The 16,645-nt window shown below is 36.6% G+C and overlaps 1 protein-coding gene across 15 annotated transcripts in view; it reads left to right on the top strand.

The window, feature by feature from the left end:
- BLTP1 (bridge-like lipid transfer protein family member 1) overlaps positions 1-16,645 on the top strand; it is a 125,459-nt gene that overhangs the window by 62,811 nt on the left and 46,003 nt on the right. For 13 of the 15 annotated variants that reach the window (XM_082316198.1, XM_082316206.1, XM_082316211.1 and 10 more), the window contains 13 exons: positions 280-431; positions 1,348-1,498; positions 2,607-2,759; positions 4,023-4,263; positions 5,624-5,772; positions 7,446-7,665; positions 8,564-8,722; positions 10,333-10,508; positions 11,044-11,219; positions 11,827-12,533; positions 13,818-14,057; positions 14,501-14,594; positions 16,136-16,186. In XM_082316198.1, coding sequence (XP_082172324.1) covers positions 280-431; positions 1,348-1,498; positions 2,607-2,759; positions 4,023-4,263; positions 5,624-5,772; positions 7,446-7,665; positions 8,564-8,722; positions 10,333-10,508; positions 11,044-11,219; positions 11,827-12,533; positions 13,818-14,057; positions 14,501-14,594; positions 16,136-16,186 — 2,669 coding nt within the window. The remainder of the gene's footprint in view (positions 1-279; positions 432-1,347; positions 1,499-2,606; positions 2,760-4,022; positions 4,264-5,623; positions 5,773-7,445; positions 7,666-8,563; positions 8,723-10,332; positions 10,509-11,043; positions 11,220-11,826; positions 12,534-13,817; positions 14,058-14,500; positions 14,595-16,135; positions 16,187-16,645) is intronic. The other 2 variants (XM_082316207.1, XM_082316208.1) reach the window with 2 other exon arrangements.

The raw sequence follows: 16,645 nt of genomic DNA on the forward strand, positions 1-16,645 counted from the left end.
TTTGAAAGTGATTAACATTCATAATAAGAAATTGACAGTTGAACAGCTGTCTTGTTGTGCCAACTGAATTCATGCTGTCTGCTTGCACACTAAACTTCCAGCTTTCTGCAAGGTCTCTTGGTATTGTCTTGGAGGAGTTGGTGGACAGCATTAGGTTATTTTCTAAATGCATATGAAACTACTTCTTATGAACAGTGCGCAGTATGGTATATTAGTGCCTTTCAGTGTAATCATTTTGGAAAACAATTTCACTTTTGACTTCGTGTTTCCTTTTTTAAGGATGAAGGTGTTGAATCTGATGATCTGAAAAAAGATATACCCTTGATGCCTCCTCCCCCTGACTCTTGCAGCATGAAGCTAACAATTAAAGAAATTTGGTTTAGTTTTGCAGCCCCTACCAATGTGCGGTCTCCAGCCCATATATTTTCAAGGTATAATTTTACCTGATTTAAAAGAAAGAAAATGACAATTCTGCTGTGTTAAATTACAGTTGTATTTGGTAGATTCTGAATGTCATTTCAATAATTTTTAAGCTTCTCTGGAAATGAAAATTTTGGATTTTGCATATATCACAGTAACTCTTGCTTCAATGTTTTATTGCCATAATTTATATGGAAGTGTTGCTAGAAAGTTTTTAGTTAGATATGTTTAAAGGAAGAAAAGAAAGATAAGAAAAAAACCAACAACCAACAAAAAACTTCTAGTGAGAGTGAAATGTATGAAGGAGAAAGGCGGGGAGGGTATTTGTTTTGAGCAGGAGAGATGCTAGAGAAGAGAACCACTCAGTGCTTTTGGTATTCAGCCTGATGCTTAACCCATGATCTTACTGCCATTGCATTGCCATTACAAAGTTCAAGATAAATCTTTCTAAGATAGCTTTTCATATTGTGTTTGTAGAACAAGTCAAATATTCTTATCTGTCAGTAGTTTAAGCTCAGTATATAGATATAAATTAGAAAATACTCTTTGTGGTTTTCCAAATATTCTTGCCTCAGCCCTTCAGCAAAAGTCCTTCATGATGTATTGTGTAACAGTTAATGTGGGATTCAGTCAGCGATGAGAATTTCAAACTGTGTGATTTCAGTAGGGAACACAAATGGGAAAAGGAGGGAATAGCGGTAGCAGCAGTGGATGGAATCATGAGCGTGTGAGCATGTAAAACAAAACCTGCCTTAGGTACTTTTTCGCCAGTTTTCATTTTCTGGGCAATAAGTCTGTGTTTGTTACTTTGTAACATTGTTCTGTCACATTCCACCTATTTGAATGTCATTCATAATAGCATTAGAAAATCTTGCTAATTGCTGCTGCAGAACGTGAATACCTAATTCTTTTTATTTTTCTCAATAGGCAGCTGAACCTCCTGAGTACTGCAACACCTGCAGTTGGTGCTTGGCTTGTTCCCATTGATCAAGTGAAATCGTCATTAAATAAACTAGAAACTGAAGGAACCCTGCGAATCTGTGCTGTTATGGGTTGCATTATGACAGAAGCCTTAGAGGTAAGTGACCTTTATAAAATCAATAGGCATATCAGAACAGAGCAGTGTAATACGTATTTGTTTGGGATTCTGGGTATTTTCACTGACAAACTTATAGCACCTCTTATGAACCTTTACTTCCAGAACTGGTCACAAGAACTCACTACCTCTGCTTTTTGTACAGAATCTAAATTTCAGTGGAAAAAAAAATTCAGCTTCTTACAGAAGCGCATCTCTGGGTAAAATAACTGGGGATTCTGCCGTTTGAAAGGGGAGAGTAAGAAGTATGGCTGTAGCGTCTGGTATATTTTATGAAATACGAAAGTGTGCTGAATTATGAAATATTCAGGGTACCTTTCGGGAGAAAATGTGAATTTCTGTGTTCCTGCGGTGTATTGAATCATTGTGTTTATTGGACCCGCTTGTTAGAGGAAGGGAGGACAAGCATAGTGAGGGTGAAACATTCTAGCAAGAAATGCAAAACAGACAATTTTTTTCTTGAAAACTAGAATTAGTTGAGCTTTTATGACAAATTGGGTGTTAGTGATTTGCTAAGGAGCTTTCTTGTGTGTAGGCAGTTTTCTGCTGTTCGTTTACTTAGCACCACCTAGTGGGAAGATTTTGAGGTGATACCTGTTGTTGAGATCCTGTCTTGCACTGCAAGATTGACAAGCTTAGTGTCAGGCTAGTTTTCTGCTGTAGTCAAAAATCATCCTTTGCAGCAGTCTCTTATTGCAACCTCCTTTCCTATTTCTTTTCCTACCGTTTTTCTAGCATTAAACCAAATTAGAGAAGCGCCTGGTTTTTCTTTAACTAGGAATAAACAGTTCCTTTGAAAATCTCAGCTAGCTGTGCATATATGTCTATTAGTCCAGAGGAAACTTTAAAAAGTCTGCGATTTCAACCCAGCCTTCTGTTCTATTACATCATTTAAACAAATAAGCACGAAGTATGATTTTTCACATACTACTATTTAAAATAAGGTAGGTGTCCACATGGCAAATCTTTCTTGCAGAAGTTCAAAATGGGGTTACAAGTTTGTGATATCATAGGTGAAACCTTGTAGTTCATGCGCATGTTCTGTTTGCAAGTATGTTCATACGTGAAAAATTGTTACATTTTGATCTAGAATAAAAGCGTGCACTTTCCTCTGAGAAGCAAGTACAACAGGCTTACCAAAGTGGCTCGTTTCTTGCAAGAAAATCCTTCTTGTTTACTGTGTAATATATTGCACCATTACCTTCATCAAGCGAACTACTCCGTTATTGAGGATGCCACCATGGTGAGTTACCCTGTAAAAATGGAAATAACTCTGTGTTAGTTTCAAATGTACCAATTCTAATGTCTTAAATTAGGTAACAGTTTAAGGAAAGTTAACAAACAAGAAAATATAACCCGTACTTGTATATATCCTTAAATTGATAAATAGATATGGCTTCTCTCATTTCATTTTCTTGCAGATCTGCTGTTCTTGTTGTGGCCTGTGTATATGCACAATTTCTGTCGAGCTATTTCGTTAGTAAATACATGAGAAATCGTAAACCAAAAAGGCATGTCTTTAAAATTGTTAATGGCCTTTTTATCAGATTTCTTTTTTTTTTAAAGATAACAGCAAAGTAGTAAAAATCTGCATGCATAGTTTTAAAATTGAATAAATCTCAATTATTAAAGCAAGTGCATGCACTGATTAGCTTATTCCAAATTCTCTCCTTCAGAACTAGATCTCATGTCTTTTAGAAACACTAGGATAATGCAGACAGCTTAAGAAGAGAGCTAGAACTGTAGAAACTTTAAAGCTTAAGAATTCAATCTTTTTCTTGGTGGCTTTAGAATGTAAATGTCTGGATTGTAGTGGTAAATTGTTTGAACAAACATATTAGGCATAAGGAGGAGTGTTTCTTCCTGATTTTGTGTCATTTTCATAATCCAATTCCACAGCTGTCAGATTTAAACACTACATTTTTCAACATAGCTGAGAGCCCAGTGATCAGAAATAGCACAATTTGTGGCAGAAATAGCACTGTTTGATTTGTGGTCAAAATAAGAAGCTTTTTTTTTTTTTCATCTTTAGCACAATTCAGTGATGTAATCAAAACAATCCCTGTTTTTTGCCTCAAATTTATGTTTTTAAAATACTGCTTACCAACAATGGAAGAAACCTCATCTTTTTTATTTCAGTTCTGTTTCTACAGTCAATCTGGTGCTGTTGTGAATTTTAGTCCGTAGTTCAGAGCCTTATAATTACTTAAGTACGTTTAGTTTGATATTTAATAAACCTGTTTTCTGTTGTTTATTTTTGGCCCCTTGGGCTAGATCCTCAGGTCATGTAAATGAATGTATTTACTGTGTTCAATGAAGTTATAATTTTTATCTGTTAGCACTATGTCTTTTTATATCTGCATGGACGTTGTGTTGCCAGCATGTTTCTGTCGTAAGCCTCTTGAGCACAAAGATTTAAGGGAGTTCTGACTTTTTTTTTTCCCCCCTCAGTTTACTTTAAAATGCTGTGACATGCATCTTGGATTTTTGTTTTTCTTTTTTTAAGAGTGATGGCCTTCCTGCCTTAGTAACCTTAAAGAAAGGTCTAGTTGCCCTAGCAAGGCAATGGATGAAGTTCATTGTGGTGACCCCAGCTTTTAAAGGAGTCAGCTTACACAGACCAGCTCAGCCAGTGAAATTGCAGACAAATGCCTGCCACGAGCACGAGGATGGACTTGGATTAGACAACGGAGGGGGTCTTCAGAGTGACACAAGTGCTGATGGAGCAGAGTTTGAATTTGATGCAGGTATTTTTGTGTTTTTCTGTCTCCGTAAAAATTCATAGGGACAAGTAGCTCCTCTCAGAGCATTTGTATCTTCTTTAGTTGTAATGCTTGAATACATTATATTCTTCTTTTTTAGAATCATTAAGCTGCTTTTTTAGAATCATCTTCATTTTGAAGCAGCTGCTGATAATTATAGCATTATAATAATTCTTACTTATTTGGGGAAAAACAAAGCAGGAGACTTTTGTCTCTTCACATGGTTTGTCTTGTAATTTACTGCACAAAATACATCAACTTAATTATTTGCTGGCTTGCAATTAGGATTTTGTTGTGCAGCTTCTGGCCTTAGTTAAGAATTGTACCATGCAATTCTGTGAATTCTCCCAGGTATAGCTTCAAACCTACCTTCTTATTTGTTATTTGTGAAGACATATTTTAATTAAAAAAATCTTTTACTACTTCATATGTGGTAGATTTCTGTTGCCAGCTTACACATTGCTGATTTAACATAAACTACTGATTTAGCTTTGTATTTGATACAGAAATGACTTAAGTAAGAACCACAGAAAGGAAGGGCATAAATAAATACATGTTGTTGGGGCACTCTTTTTTGCAGTCTTGAGTTGACTTAGGTTTTTGTGTTTGTAGCACCTATATACAGTGTAACTGTTCTCAGAAATACAATGTTTATGTTTTTCGTTTTCAGGTAAGAATTATGTGAGACTGAGGAAAAAATAATTTTAAAAAATCAGGAGGAGACTCTGCCTTTGGTTAAAAGACAGGCAGCAGTTATCAGCTTAAAGACAGCAAAACCAAAGATGCTTGTGTGTGAAACTTGTATGTAATCATACAGTGTGATGGCAATTTTTGCCCCCTCCTCTAAAATATCTGCTTTGCTTGAGCAGAAACAGACTATTAGAACCAGTGAAGTATTTTAATTTTTTTTTGCCCTGTGTATATTCTTGTATTTTTCACCATGAATTTTGGAAGTGGCAATTTTGCTGCCTTGTATAGATTTACTTATAGATGAAATTCATGCAAATGTAAGCATCGTAATTCAAAAAATGATCAACCATGCCAGAGTCAGCAAAAGAAAGTGAAATTTGGCATCTTCCTTTTGATATATAGCACAGAGCAACAGTTGTATGACATTAGAAGGACAAAAAGATTTGTACTTCGATTATTAAACAAAATCCAGTAGGGCCATGTCTGAGGTTTTCTTATTTGTCTTAAAATTTCCTTGAATTCCCTAGACAGCTGTGTGTAGGTGTGTGTCAGAATTTGGAAGTTCATGACTGCTTGTAAATAAATGTACCTAATAATAGATAATCTTGTTTCCCCATATCTATATATATGAGAAAAATTATTTGCTTGGTTCCAGCTACTGTCAGTGAGCATACAATGCTCCTAGAAGGAACAGCTAATCGCCCTCCACCTGCTGGTGGCTCTTCTGGGCCTGTAACTGGTGCTGAGATCATGAGGAAATTATCCAAGACTCACACTCACAGTGATTCTGTTCTGAAAATAAAGGTAAGTTTTTAGTGCCATGCATGAGGGGAAAGTGGTTTGTAGCTGGCCTGTTTAGAAGCAATTCTGCAGACGAATAAATGCTTGCCTAAAATGTAACTATAACTATCTATAACTAACACATGGAAGGTACGCCCCTTACTTTATGAAAGTGATGCTTGATCAGTTGGCCTATATTCTACATGTGTTTATTGTTTTTCTTGCCAATTAACTTCAGAGCCGTGCTTAAAACCAATAGATATGTGCATCATTTAAGGATGTACATTAACCTTTCTGGCTCTTAATCTATGCATGGTAGCAAAAATCAGGATTTAACTATCATTATACGAATCATAAGATTGACAAAGCTCTCCAATAACTTGTATTAAAATTAGTGTCGGGGGTTTTTTTATTCCACAAGTTGTTCAGAGAACTGCAAGATTTTATTTTTATCTCTACTTTCTAACAGAAAGAGTCTGTGAATGTTTGTGTTTTTTGGGGGGTTTGTTTTGTTTTGGGTTTGTGTGTTGGTTTTGGGTTTTTTGTTTGCTTAGGGTTTTTTGGTGTGTTTTTGGTTGTTTGTTTTTAAGTCATTTGTTGTCTTCTATGTGTTTGTTAGGCAGCTTGGTGGCTTGTACTGATTCCTCTTCAGCTGTGTTTTTTCACAGAATGATTGAGGTTGAAAGGGATCTCTGTAGGTCATCTTGTCCAACTCGCCAACCAGCAGGGCCACCTAGAGCCAGTTGCCCAGGGTTATGTCCAGATGACTTTTGAATATCTCCAAGGATGGAGACTCTATAACCTGTGACAGTGCTCAGTCACCTTCACAGTAAAATAGTGTTTCCTGATGTTCAGGAGGAAACTCCTGTGTTAGAGTTTGTGCCCATTGCCTCTGGTCCTGTCACCGGGCACCACTGAGAAGGGCCTGGCTTCATTATCTTTGCATCCTCCCTTCAGGTATTTACATATATTAATAAGATCTCCCCTGAGCCTTCTCTTCCCTAGGTTGAACAGTCCCAGCTCTCTCAGCCTTTCTGTATATGAGAGATGTTCTGGTCCCTTAATCATCTTAGTGGCTCTTTGTTGGACTCTCTCCAGTGTTTCTCTCTTGTGCTGGGAAGCCTGGTGGTCTTGCATGGTTTAGGGTTAAGTGGCCTAGATGCTTTGCTTAAAAGTACATCTGGCTCTTCTTCAGTTTTGAGGCTAGAGAACCTGTTTAATAGTTTTAAGCCTTTGGGTGGACCAGGAGCCTTCTTTTTGGTGCCAGAAGTCCCCAACTTCCATTCTTTGCCTTCCCCAGAGGCTGCACTTACCATTATATGCTAAGGATGGAAGGGATTTGGTCTTTAGACGAAGACCAAATACAAATGAGGCTTATATTCAGTGGTATGTACTGTTCCTTCTGCAAACTTGCTTTAGGTGAATTCTACACATCTGCAGTTCGATTTGATACTTGTTTGACTTTTTAAACTGTTTTTACAGATAAAATTATTTTAATACTTGAGAGTTCAATAGCACCTTTACGCACAATACTTGTGTGGCATATGACCTGCCCCAAGTGAAGTAACACTTGTCCAAAAGTTTGCAGGAATGAGAATCTTGTAGTTATTGTGTTCCGATCTCATATTCAGACCAAATGTCGCTTCCTTTTTGCAGTTTATGCAGTACTTCGTTAGTTTCTTTGTTTTCTCCACAAGGGTATACATCCGTATCATTCCTTAAGTTACACTAGTGGAGATACAGCTACAGATTCACCAGTGCACGTTGGCCGTTCTGGAATGGCAGTCAAAGAAAGTCCAAGAAAAGAGAGTCTGCTCAGCTATCTTACTGGGAGTTTTCCTAGCCTGCATAATCTTTTGGAAGGGACTCCTCAAAGAAGTACAACGGCAGTTAAAAGTAGTTCTTTAACAAGAACAGGTATGATGTAGCATAAGTAAGCTAAAGGGATGGGAAGGGAAGACTGATTTTATTTTAATGATTTAGAAGAGGTATTATATTTTCACTATGATATTAGTTATCATTTCTGTTTAAGATCTTACCTCTCCCCTCTCTCCTACCAAATAAGAATTATATTTTTTAATAGCAGTTCCTAGACATCACTGCACCATACTATTTCCTAGAAGCAAACAGCGAGTACATCAGGTTGGGAAAAGAAATGACAACTAACAAAATAAATACAATATTTTCCTTTTACTTAGCCTTACTCCTTTTTGAGTATAATACATAATTACTTAAGTGAGTCTTTTGAATGAATAACGAAATGATCATTCTGTATTTGTCATTTTTTTTCTTGACCCTGTAAGTAGCTCAAAAAGTGGACTAAAACTAATGTTCTAGTAACTTTGTGTATAATAATTTGCAGATTTTTAGTAATGGTCTTTTGAAGGAATGTGTTTTGTAGAAGTTTGAAGTACATACATTGAAATGTTTATGTTCCATTTTATTGTTCAGAGTGCATTGTTATAATTTATATAAAGAAAAAACATAAGTTTGATACTGCATTTTCTCTAAAACCTCTCTCCTTTGCTGTCAGGGAATGAAATATTATTCAGAAAAAAAGGTATTTTGGTTTCTTAATGACTCCTTTCCTCTAATTAATGGTAGAGATGAACAAATGCAAAGACACTTGTAGTGCAACATCCATTAGTGTCATAGTATAACTTTCATGGTAGCACCTGTAGTACTGCTTGACACGTAACTTACTGGAATAAACCTTGAGGATTAGGCTTATTTTAATAGTAAATATGTATTGTCAGTAAAATTATGCTGTGTTCCTGGGTATTGCTGACTTACAGCTTCTGATTTATCTGTATAGGAAATACTGTGGCCACAGACATGTTATCTGAACATCCTTTGCTGTCTGAACCATCTTCTGTGAGTTTCTATAACTGGATGTCCAATGCTGTGGGCAACAGAGGAAGTGTAGTACAAGAAAGTCCGGCCACCAAATCTGGCCACAATAGCCTTCCAACAGGTATTTCTAATTACAGCTGATTGAAAAGATTATTCTGGGTTGGCTGTTCCTGTGTTGACCACATTCTTTCTGAAAGTAACTGAGCAAGTGACTGAAGTTCAACAGATGTAAATATTACTTGTGGGACTTCCCAGCAAACTGGAAAATGAACAAATGTGATTTAAGCAAAACTGTTGTTTTATTTCCCTCACCCTGCCTCCAGAAATTTAGCTTTTTTTGGAATCGTAAATGTAGCTTCCAAAGCCATGTGTAGCTGCAAAAAGCTAAGCCACAAAATAATTCTTAGTTGCAGTTCCCTGGATTTTGTTAATTACTTTTAATCTAATTTGCATATGCTGGTTTTGTAATGAAGATTTTGTACATTGCAATCCTTACTCTTTCTCAGTTCAATTTTGCGACTAAACATAAATATCTCTTCTGAGTAACGTTCTTCTTCAGGGATGGGAAGTGGTCAACTGGTGTAAGGGAATGGAGAAAAGAAAATATACATTACTGAAAGTCTTAAGTGTATTAAAGGAACAGTTATGTAACAACTTCTTGCGGCTTATTATTCTTGTAAGCCTGTCATCATTCATAATCCTCAAATGTGTGTATCTTGAAATTTTCATTTTCACTAACACTAAATTTGATTGTTTCTTCTATTAACAGTCTTTCAGCTGTAATGTATTAATCGTAGGCAATAATAAGTTGTTTTAATTCGTTTTTAATATTGAACAAATAGGCTGATCCTACAAAACATCCTTGTGCTGTACATATTGCTTAACTGGTGTGGCTCCTGTGTAAACTGGAATGTGTTTCTCTGCAGAAAGAACCGTAGGGTAGAAGTAGAGCTTTCACATTCCTGAAATTAAGACTTAGTGATTTTAACACGGACACGGATCTATCCAAACCATTTTTCTGTGGAGGCGTGTAGTTGTGGCTCTCTGATAAGTGCTGTAAGATTGAGTTATGAAGAATTGGGATTAGTTTACGTTGTCAGAGCAACTCTGTCTCATGGAGGTTGAGTCCAGTCCAGACTCAAGATGCAGGCGATTCAGCATCGCTCTGCCCTTGTGCTGCAAGTCTGATTGTTTGTGAACAGAGCAACTGCAGAGGAGTGGCTGGCTGTCCATAATAATTTTTATGAAGAGCACATTTGGCTAGAGACTAACTTATAGATATCTAATTGGTGGATCTTGCATTGGGACTAACAAAAACCAGAAGCTTATAGCACACTGAAAGCTAAAAGCAAGTATCTGCAACTGTGGATAATCTTTACTTTTTGTTGATGGCATAGGCTACTCAGCCTATAAACTATTTCAGTTTAAACAGGAGTTAAGTACCCTATAGAATGCAATACAGACAAAAGGCCTTGGGAAGGAGAGCAAAAAGAAGGAAACATTTTTGTGCTTTCCAAATATGAGTTGGACTGTCTCTATTACCTGTTTCAGCAATATCAGACTGTTTCTTTATCCTGAATGCCACTTTTGTGAGGTTATAGATCTGACTAGGACTCTGACTTTCTATGTGTATGGCATGTGTTTCTATATAACTAACCTTGCTGAATTAATAGAGTTGGTGGTGTTAAAATTTGCTGTGGTGTTAGTGTTCCATGGGTATTTATTTTTTAGGTGTGGCACCCAATCTTCCTACAATACCCTCTGCTTCAGACTTCAACACAGTTTTATCTAGTGACCAGAACACCCTGGATGGCACACACTCGCAGCACAGCACCAGTCAGGATGACATTGCAGGTGTCGAAGAGGGTAACCAGGGGTTTCCTGCTGTCCAGCTAGCAGATGCACAGGTAGGGGTGGTTTGCTGATGTGTTTTGAAGTTCTGTAGGGAAAAACTAGTTATTACTTTAAAAAAAAGAAAAATCTTACAATGATGAAAACATCCTGTTTTTGTACACATTTCTTATGCATTCCTATTCAAAGATGAAAGGCTCAAGAAACCTCTGAGGGTGTCCCATAACAAACTTTGTGAATGGTGATTAATAGAGCATTGTTTTATAACTTCAAAGAACATATTGGAGCATTTATGAGATTAACCTAGTTCTCCCGAGTACTTTTTACTGATGGGAACATGCATAAACCTTGCTCCCATAGCTAAACATGCAATGCTAGCTTGCTGTGTAGTCAGTCTTTTTACTCAAAAAGTCCATAAAGCTTCTCCTTTTTATCCCCCTTCTTTCTGTTTTACAGCACTGTCAATAAAACTTAAAAATGTTCTATATTATGTAGCTGACATTGTAAATATTGTAGATCAACAAATGATGGAGCAAGAATATAGGAATAATCCAGACAATAAGTAGTAAATCAGTGGGTTTTGTTTTGTAGGTTGTTTTCAAACCGCTTCTAAGTTACACAGGAATTCAGTCTCAGGATGCGATGCCACTCTGCTACAGAATGTACTTTGGAGAGTACCTTTCATTCTCAGGAACTCTGGACTGCCTAAGAGCAGATATTGTTGATTCAGATACAGCAAAGGAAAGAAAAAGCAAGCGAGCTCGAAGGTATGTTGTGAGATATTTAAAAATATTCATATTGGTTAAAGAACAGAAATTAAATTTTTCATGTGAAGACATAGAATTCCAAAGCACTTCCATAGAATAAGGAGCAGTCCTTTATTCTTTTAATCTTATCTGTTTTGTTTTTCTGTCAGAATATATATATTTTTTTAATCTTCCTAAGGAATGGTTTGGAAACTTAAGGTTAAATCTCAGCTACTTTTGAAAACTGGAAACTGGGGAAGGGAGAGCTGGTGGGAATAATAGTGGGGGAAACTTGAGAGGCTCTTAAATGCTGTTTTGTAATTTATCCTTTAAATGAGGTATAAATGCTGAATCTTCCCCCTGCTGATTTTGGGCAAAGCTTTAGGTTATGGTGGAAAGATTGCATGCCAAACTAAGTGTACATAGAACTGAACGATTACTATGTTAGTAGCACACAGTATGAAAGTATAAAAGATCATTTTTTAATATTTAGAACTATGGTAAGAAGATGATATCCTAAGGGAAATAGAAGGTTGCATTCAGTAAATAAGATGTACTGCTGTGTAAAAAAGTATTTGACTACTGTAACAAGAAACTAAGTAGTAACTTGTACTTTTTCTTTCCTTAGGCAAGGAGCTGTCAATCTTCCTCCTCTTGAATTCAAACCAGCTTTGATGTTAGAAACGTTCAGTATTAGTGCTGTTGTAATGGAGAAATCCATGTGCACACCTCATAACTCCACCAATGCCCTTTCTTTTCATGACTTGAATAAACGCTATTATAATACTTTTCACTGTAATTTTACAATTTCTTGCCAGTCCATAAGCCAGCATGTAGATATGGCACTGGTTCGTCTGATTCATCAGTTCAGTACAATGATTGATGATATCAAAGCCACGCAGACGGACATTAAACTTAGCAGATACACAGCTGGATCAGCCTCTCCGACACCTACTTTTAAAACCCGCAAACACAGAGACTTCCGCTCTTCTGATTTCAGCCGAAGCTCTCGAGGAAGTCTTAATGGAGGTAACAGAGTGAACAACACCAAGAGCAAACGAACAAACAATGAGAACAATAAAAAAGAGTCTAGAAACAAGAATTCCTTGGGAAGGTCAGAAAGAAGAACTTCTAAAGTGTCCAGGAAAGGTTCAAAAGATGTAGTTGACCACATGACTATTCATATGGATGACTCTGACTCTATTACCGTGTCAGAACAGAGCGAACCTTCTGCCGAGTGCTGGCAAAATATGTATAAATTATTGAACTTCTATTCACTTATTTCTGATCCAACCGGGATTTTGGAAAAGTCTTCTGAAACTTTCGGGCCAACAGGTAAACTCATTCATGTATCCAAATAATGAAGACCATGCTTTTGCTTAAGTGTATTCTTCTAAAGCTTGATCATAAGGTGGTTTTTGAAAGTTGCCCACCGCATCTAAATTGCATCACAGGGGCAAGTGGTGAGGACTGGGGGGGAGCTTGTAATTAGTTCACCAAGATGGTGTACAAGAGAAAAAAATTATGTTCCTGGCTTTATAGTATGCTTTGATTCTTTCAATCCTAGAATTAGTCAAAGACGTGTTAACGGATTAGTTTTAAATTCAGTCCCTTGATATTCTTGTGCAGCTTTGTTAATTTGGATTTGCACTGGCTGTGGGACTGTGTTAAGTTAACTTTTCTGGTTAGGTGCTATTTTGTTTTCAAGTGGCTAATGGAAATGCTGTATATTATCATTCTGTGAAAATATGTAAGCACATACATAAGCAGTCTTGAGGGAGATCATTTCTGCCCTGGGAATGACTGAGTAAAAAAATCATCTGTGAACCTAGCTTTGAGAGAAGAAAAGGTGAAATACTGATTTTAGTAAAGTCCAGCAAAGTTTACAGATGTTTGGGCCAGAATTTCACCCAAAGCTTTGAGATCTGGGGTGATCATTGCTCTCCATTTCCAATGTATTTTAGCACAGCAGAGTAAATTTGAGAGCTGATGTAGCATAATTCTTTTTGTTAGTGAACTTAGGTTGCTGTAAATATGCAGGGGATGGCATAGTTACTAGTTAGGCATATTTTCTTTGGAGTTCTTTTAATTAAAGAACGAAAAGCTGAGAAAGTGTCAAATGAGAGCTTCTGTTAAACAGAGGGCAGTATCCTTCATGCACAGAATATCGTATCCACAGGTATGATATCTGCATAAAATGTAAATTTTCTTATATTGTTTTTATGCTCTGAGTGTTGAAAACTTGCTCATCCAAAACTAAATTATAAGAACCTTTGGCTGAGAAATAATCAAAAAAGAAACAGGACAACTGGAAACTGTCAGAGCATTTTTATTGTATAACAATAAAATCACATAAATATGAATATTTATATAACATACATAAGAATATATCTATGAATAATAATGAAATTACATCACTCGTTATTGTCCCCATTGTGTCTTGGATTTGGTTCAGTTGCAATGTTATTAGAGTGGAATAAGCCAGGCACAGATAATTTGCCAAAAGAGTTCACTTGATGTGCAAGATACATGACCCTTGGTTTCAAATACAACTGTAACCCAGATATGCCAAGGATTTCTCGTAAAGTATCCTTCAGTAACTCCTTTGTGTTTTTGTAGGTGTTCGAAGCCCTACTGAACCTGCCTGTAGAGTGGTGTTTGAGAATGAACAGGATAATGGCAGAGACACGCAGAGGAAGCGCAGCCTGGTGACTTCAGAGCCACAGCATGTGACTCTCATAGTCTTTGGAATAGGCATGGTGAACCGAACCCACCTGGAGGCAGACATTGGCGGTCTAACAATGGAATCTGAACTGAAGAGAATCCATGGCAGTTTCACCCTGAAAGAAAAAATGAAAGGTGGGATAAGCTAAAATGTACTCTGTAATTAAATTCAGTGGCAGCTTCACATGCTTCTGTGTGTGCGCATACCTATGCCAATTCGTATGTATGTGCATGTGTAATAAGTTTTGTTTGTAAATAGAGGTACCTTATGTCTGTGTGTGGATAGTATAATAACATCCAACAAGTTCTTTTAAAAACTGTTACTGGGATGCTGAAGTATTTTAGAAGGCTGCAAGATTTTCAGAAAATGCTGTGAAGGAAATTCTTTTAGAAGTTAGTCACTCCTTTCACTTTCAAAAGCTTTCTTTTTGTCACAATTTAAATTTGATATTACTTAATGTGACTACTAAACCTGTAATTTTGCAATTATTTTCCTGCTACTATATTTTTTGAAACAGTAGGCATATCTGGATGTATTTTACTGAATGAAATGCTGTTAAGTATCTTTTTTCTTAAAGATGTACTACATCAAAAGATGACCGAGACGTGTGCCACTGCTCACATAGGAGGTGTCAATATCGTCCTGCTGGAGGGAATTACCCCAAATATCCAGTAAGTACGAAGCCTGACAATTTAAACTTGTTCAAGTGCAGAGAAGTGGTATCAGTTGTGTGACAGTAAAGGTATGTAGCTTAATATGGAGAAAGAATTGCTGATATGTCTTTAGGTAGAATCTGTGAAGTCATAGAGTTTGGTGGCAACCATGCAGCTGTTGAAGAATTGGGCTTGAGTTTGGCTTGTAAAGCTAATTGCATGTGCCTGTTGACAGGAGGCTTTTCTATGAAAGGCATATCTGAGTAAACTGAGAAGGAATATGGTGAACATTTTAGTAGGTTTCAGTCTACGGCACCAAATCACGCAAGTCTTACATAGTTACACGAATATGAATTCTCCTATTCCTTTCTATTTCTAGTAAAAGATATTAGGAAGGTCAGAACTGATTGTAGAATCACAGTGTAAATGGGTAAGTGACCTGACTGAAAAATCGTAGGTGACAGGTCCTCTTGTAAAAAGAAAGAAATTAAATTTCATGTAATCAGAGCTTTCTGCACTAATTTTATTCCATGTGGTGTACATATAGAAACTTTATCACATCGTGTGTATCGTTTCTCTTATGCTTCTAATTGCTTTTTGAACCTTATAGGTTCCACTAAACCATACAAGATTTTTAGGGAGTATTTAACCTACTGATGCTGATTATTCCCATTTAAGATCTATGTTGTTTCTTTAATAGATACCTTTTTGAACTCCCATGATGCATGATTCTTTGTGTTATTTTTACAGTTCTAATATCCATTCTCCACCCTTTATATAACTGACACAAATTGGCAGGGGCAGGGGGAGAGAATCACTTTTTGTGCATGAACATCTTGAATGACTTGCTCAGCATCCACATTGTGGTTTTGTTTGTTTGGTTTTTTTGTGTGTTTTTTTTTGTTTTTTTTTTTTGCCAGGTTCACAAATTCAAAAAGGGCACGCATTATTTTTCTTTGTTTCTAGCTGAACTTCTTTCTGTTTTGAGTTGCAAAACAACAGTTGAACTACAACTCTTTGTAACATAGATCACCCTCACGCAGTTTGAGTGTTAGCTGGGTAACCCTCAGTATGTGATCTGGTTTTAGAATATTAATGTTGTAGAAAAGGGGCTAAATAATGTGACTTGAGTCTCTCTCTTCTTTTAATTCCTGTTTAGTTTGGAAGATGCTACATAGAACTTAAAACATATAGAATTTTATTAATGTCCCCAGCTAAATTGCTTCCAATAAGCCTGTTTCAGAGGGATAAATAGAAGTCCTAACCTGACAGCCATGCAGGGTTTCTGGAGGCGTCTGAGGTTCTTCATGTCTGTTTTACGTCATAATCTTACGGAGTTTCCACACAGGAAGGGTACAAAAGGAAAGGGGGGAAATAATGATAAATCTTTAACAACAACAACAAACCCTAATAAAACCAAAACCTTCAACTTGTTAAATTTGAAAGTAAGTGTCATATTGTGGGTTACAAGTAATTAACTGACTAATTTTGCATGAATGTTTATTCTTTATTTGCTTTGTTTTTGTTTTTCTTGCTTTCTCTTCAATCTTCATCTGTAGACTGGAGGATTTTCCTACATCTCCTACAAGCACAGCCAAACAAGAGTTTCTGTATGTCATATTATTATGTTTAATAGTCTTGCAATTAACTCTGTGTTGTGTAGCTAATGGCTGCATTCCTACTGTGTGTGATTGTGTAGGCAGATGTTGCTTGAATACATTTTAGTTTAACACCTAATATTTACCTAGCTAAGCTTTTAATGTAGCCTGCTAATTATCTGTCAAAAAAAGCCCTTGTACATGTTAGCTATCTAGTTTTAGGGGCAGATATTACACTATATGGTCACTACTGTAATGCTAGAATGGTTTCACTGGCTGTTAAGTTCTCTAGATCTGCTTCTATGCTTATTTTAATGAGGTGAAATAATGCTGATAAATGTAAAGGAACAGACAGGTTAGATTTGCTTTGAACTTGGTAGGGAACTGCTGTGCTTGGAGTGTTAGTACCTGTTGTGATTTCAGCATGAATAGGACCATTCCTTTTGTCTTTATTTACCTCTGTGCTGGGTT

The sequence above is a fragment of the Platalea leucorodia genome (assembly GCF_965183815.1).
Source record: "Platalea leucorodia genome assembly, chromosome: 6".
In the NCBI taxonomy this organism is placed as follows: Eukaryota; Metazoa; Chordata; class Aves; order Pelecaniformes; family Threskiornithidae; genus Platalea; species Platalea leucorodia.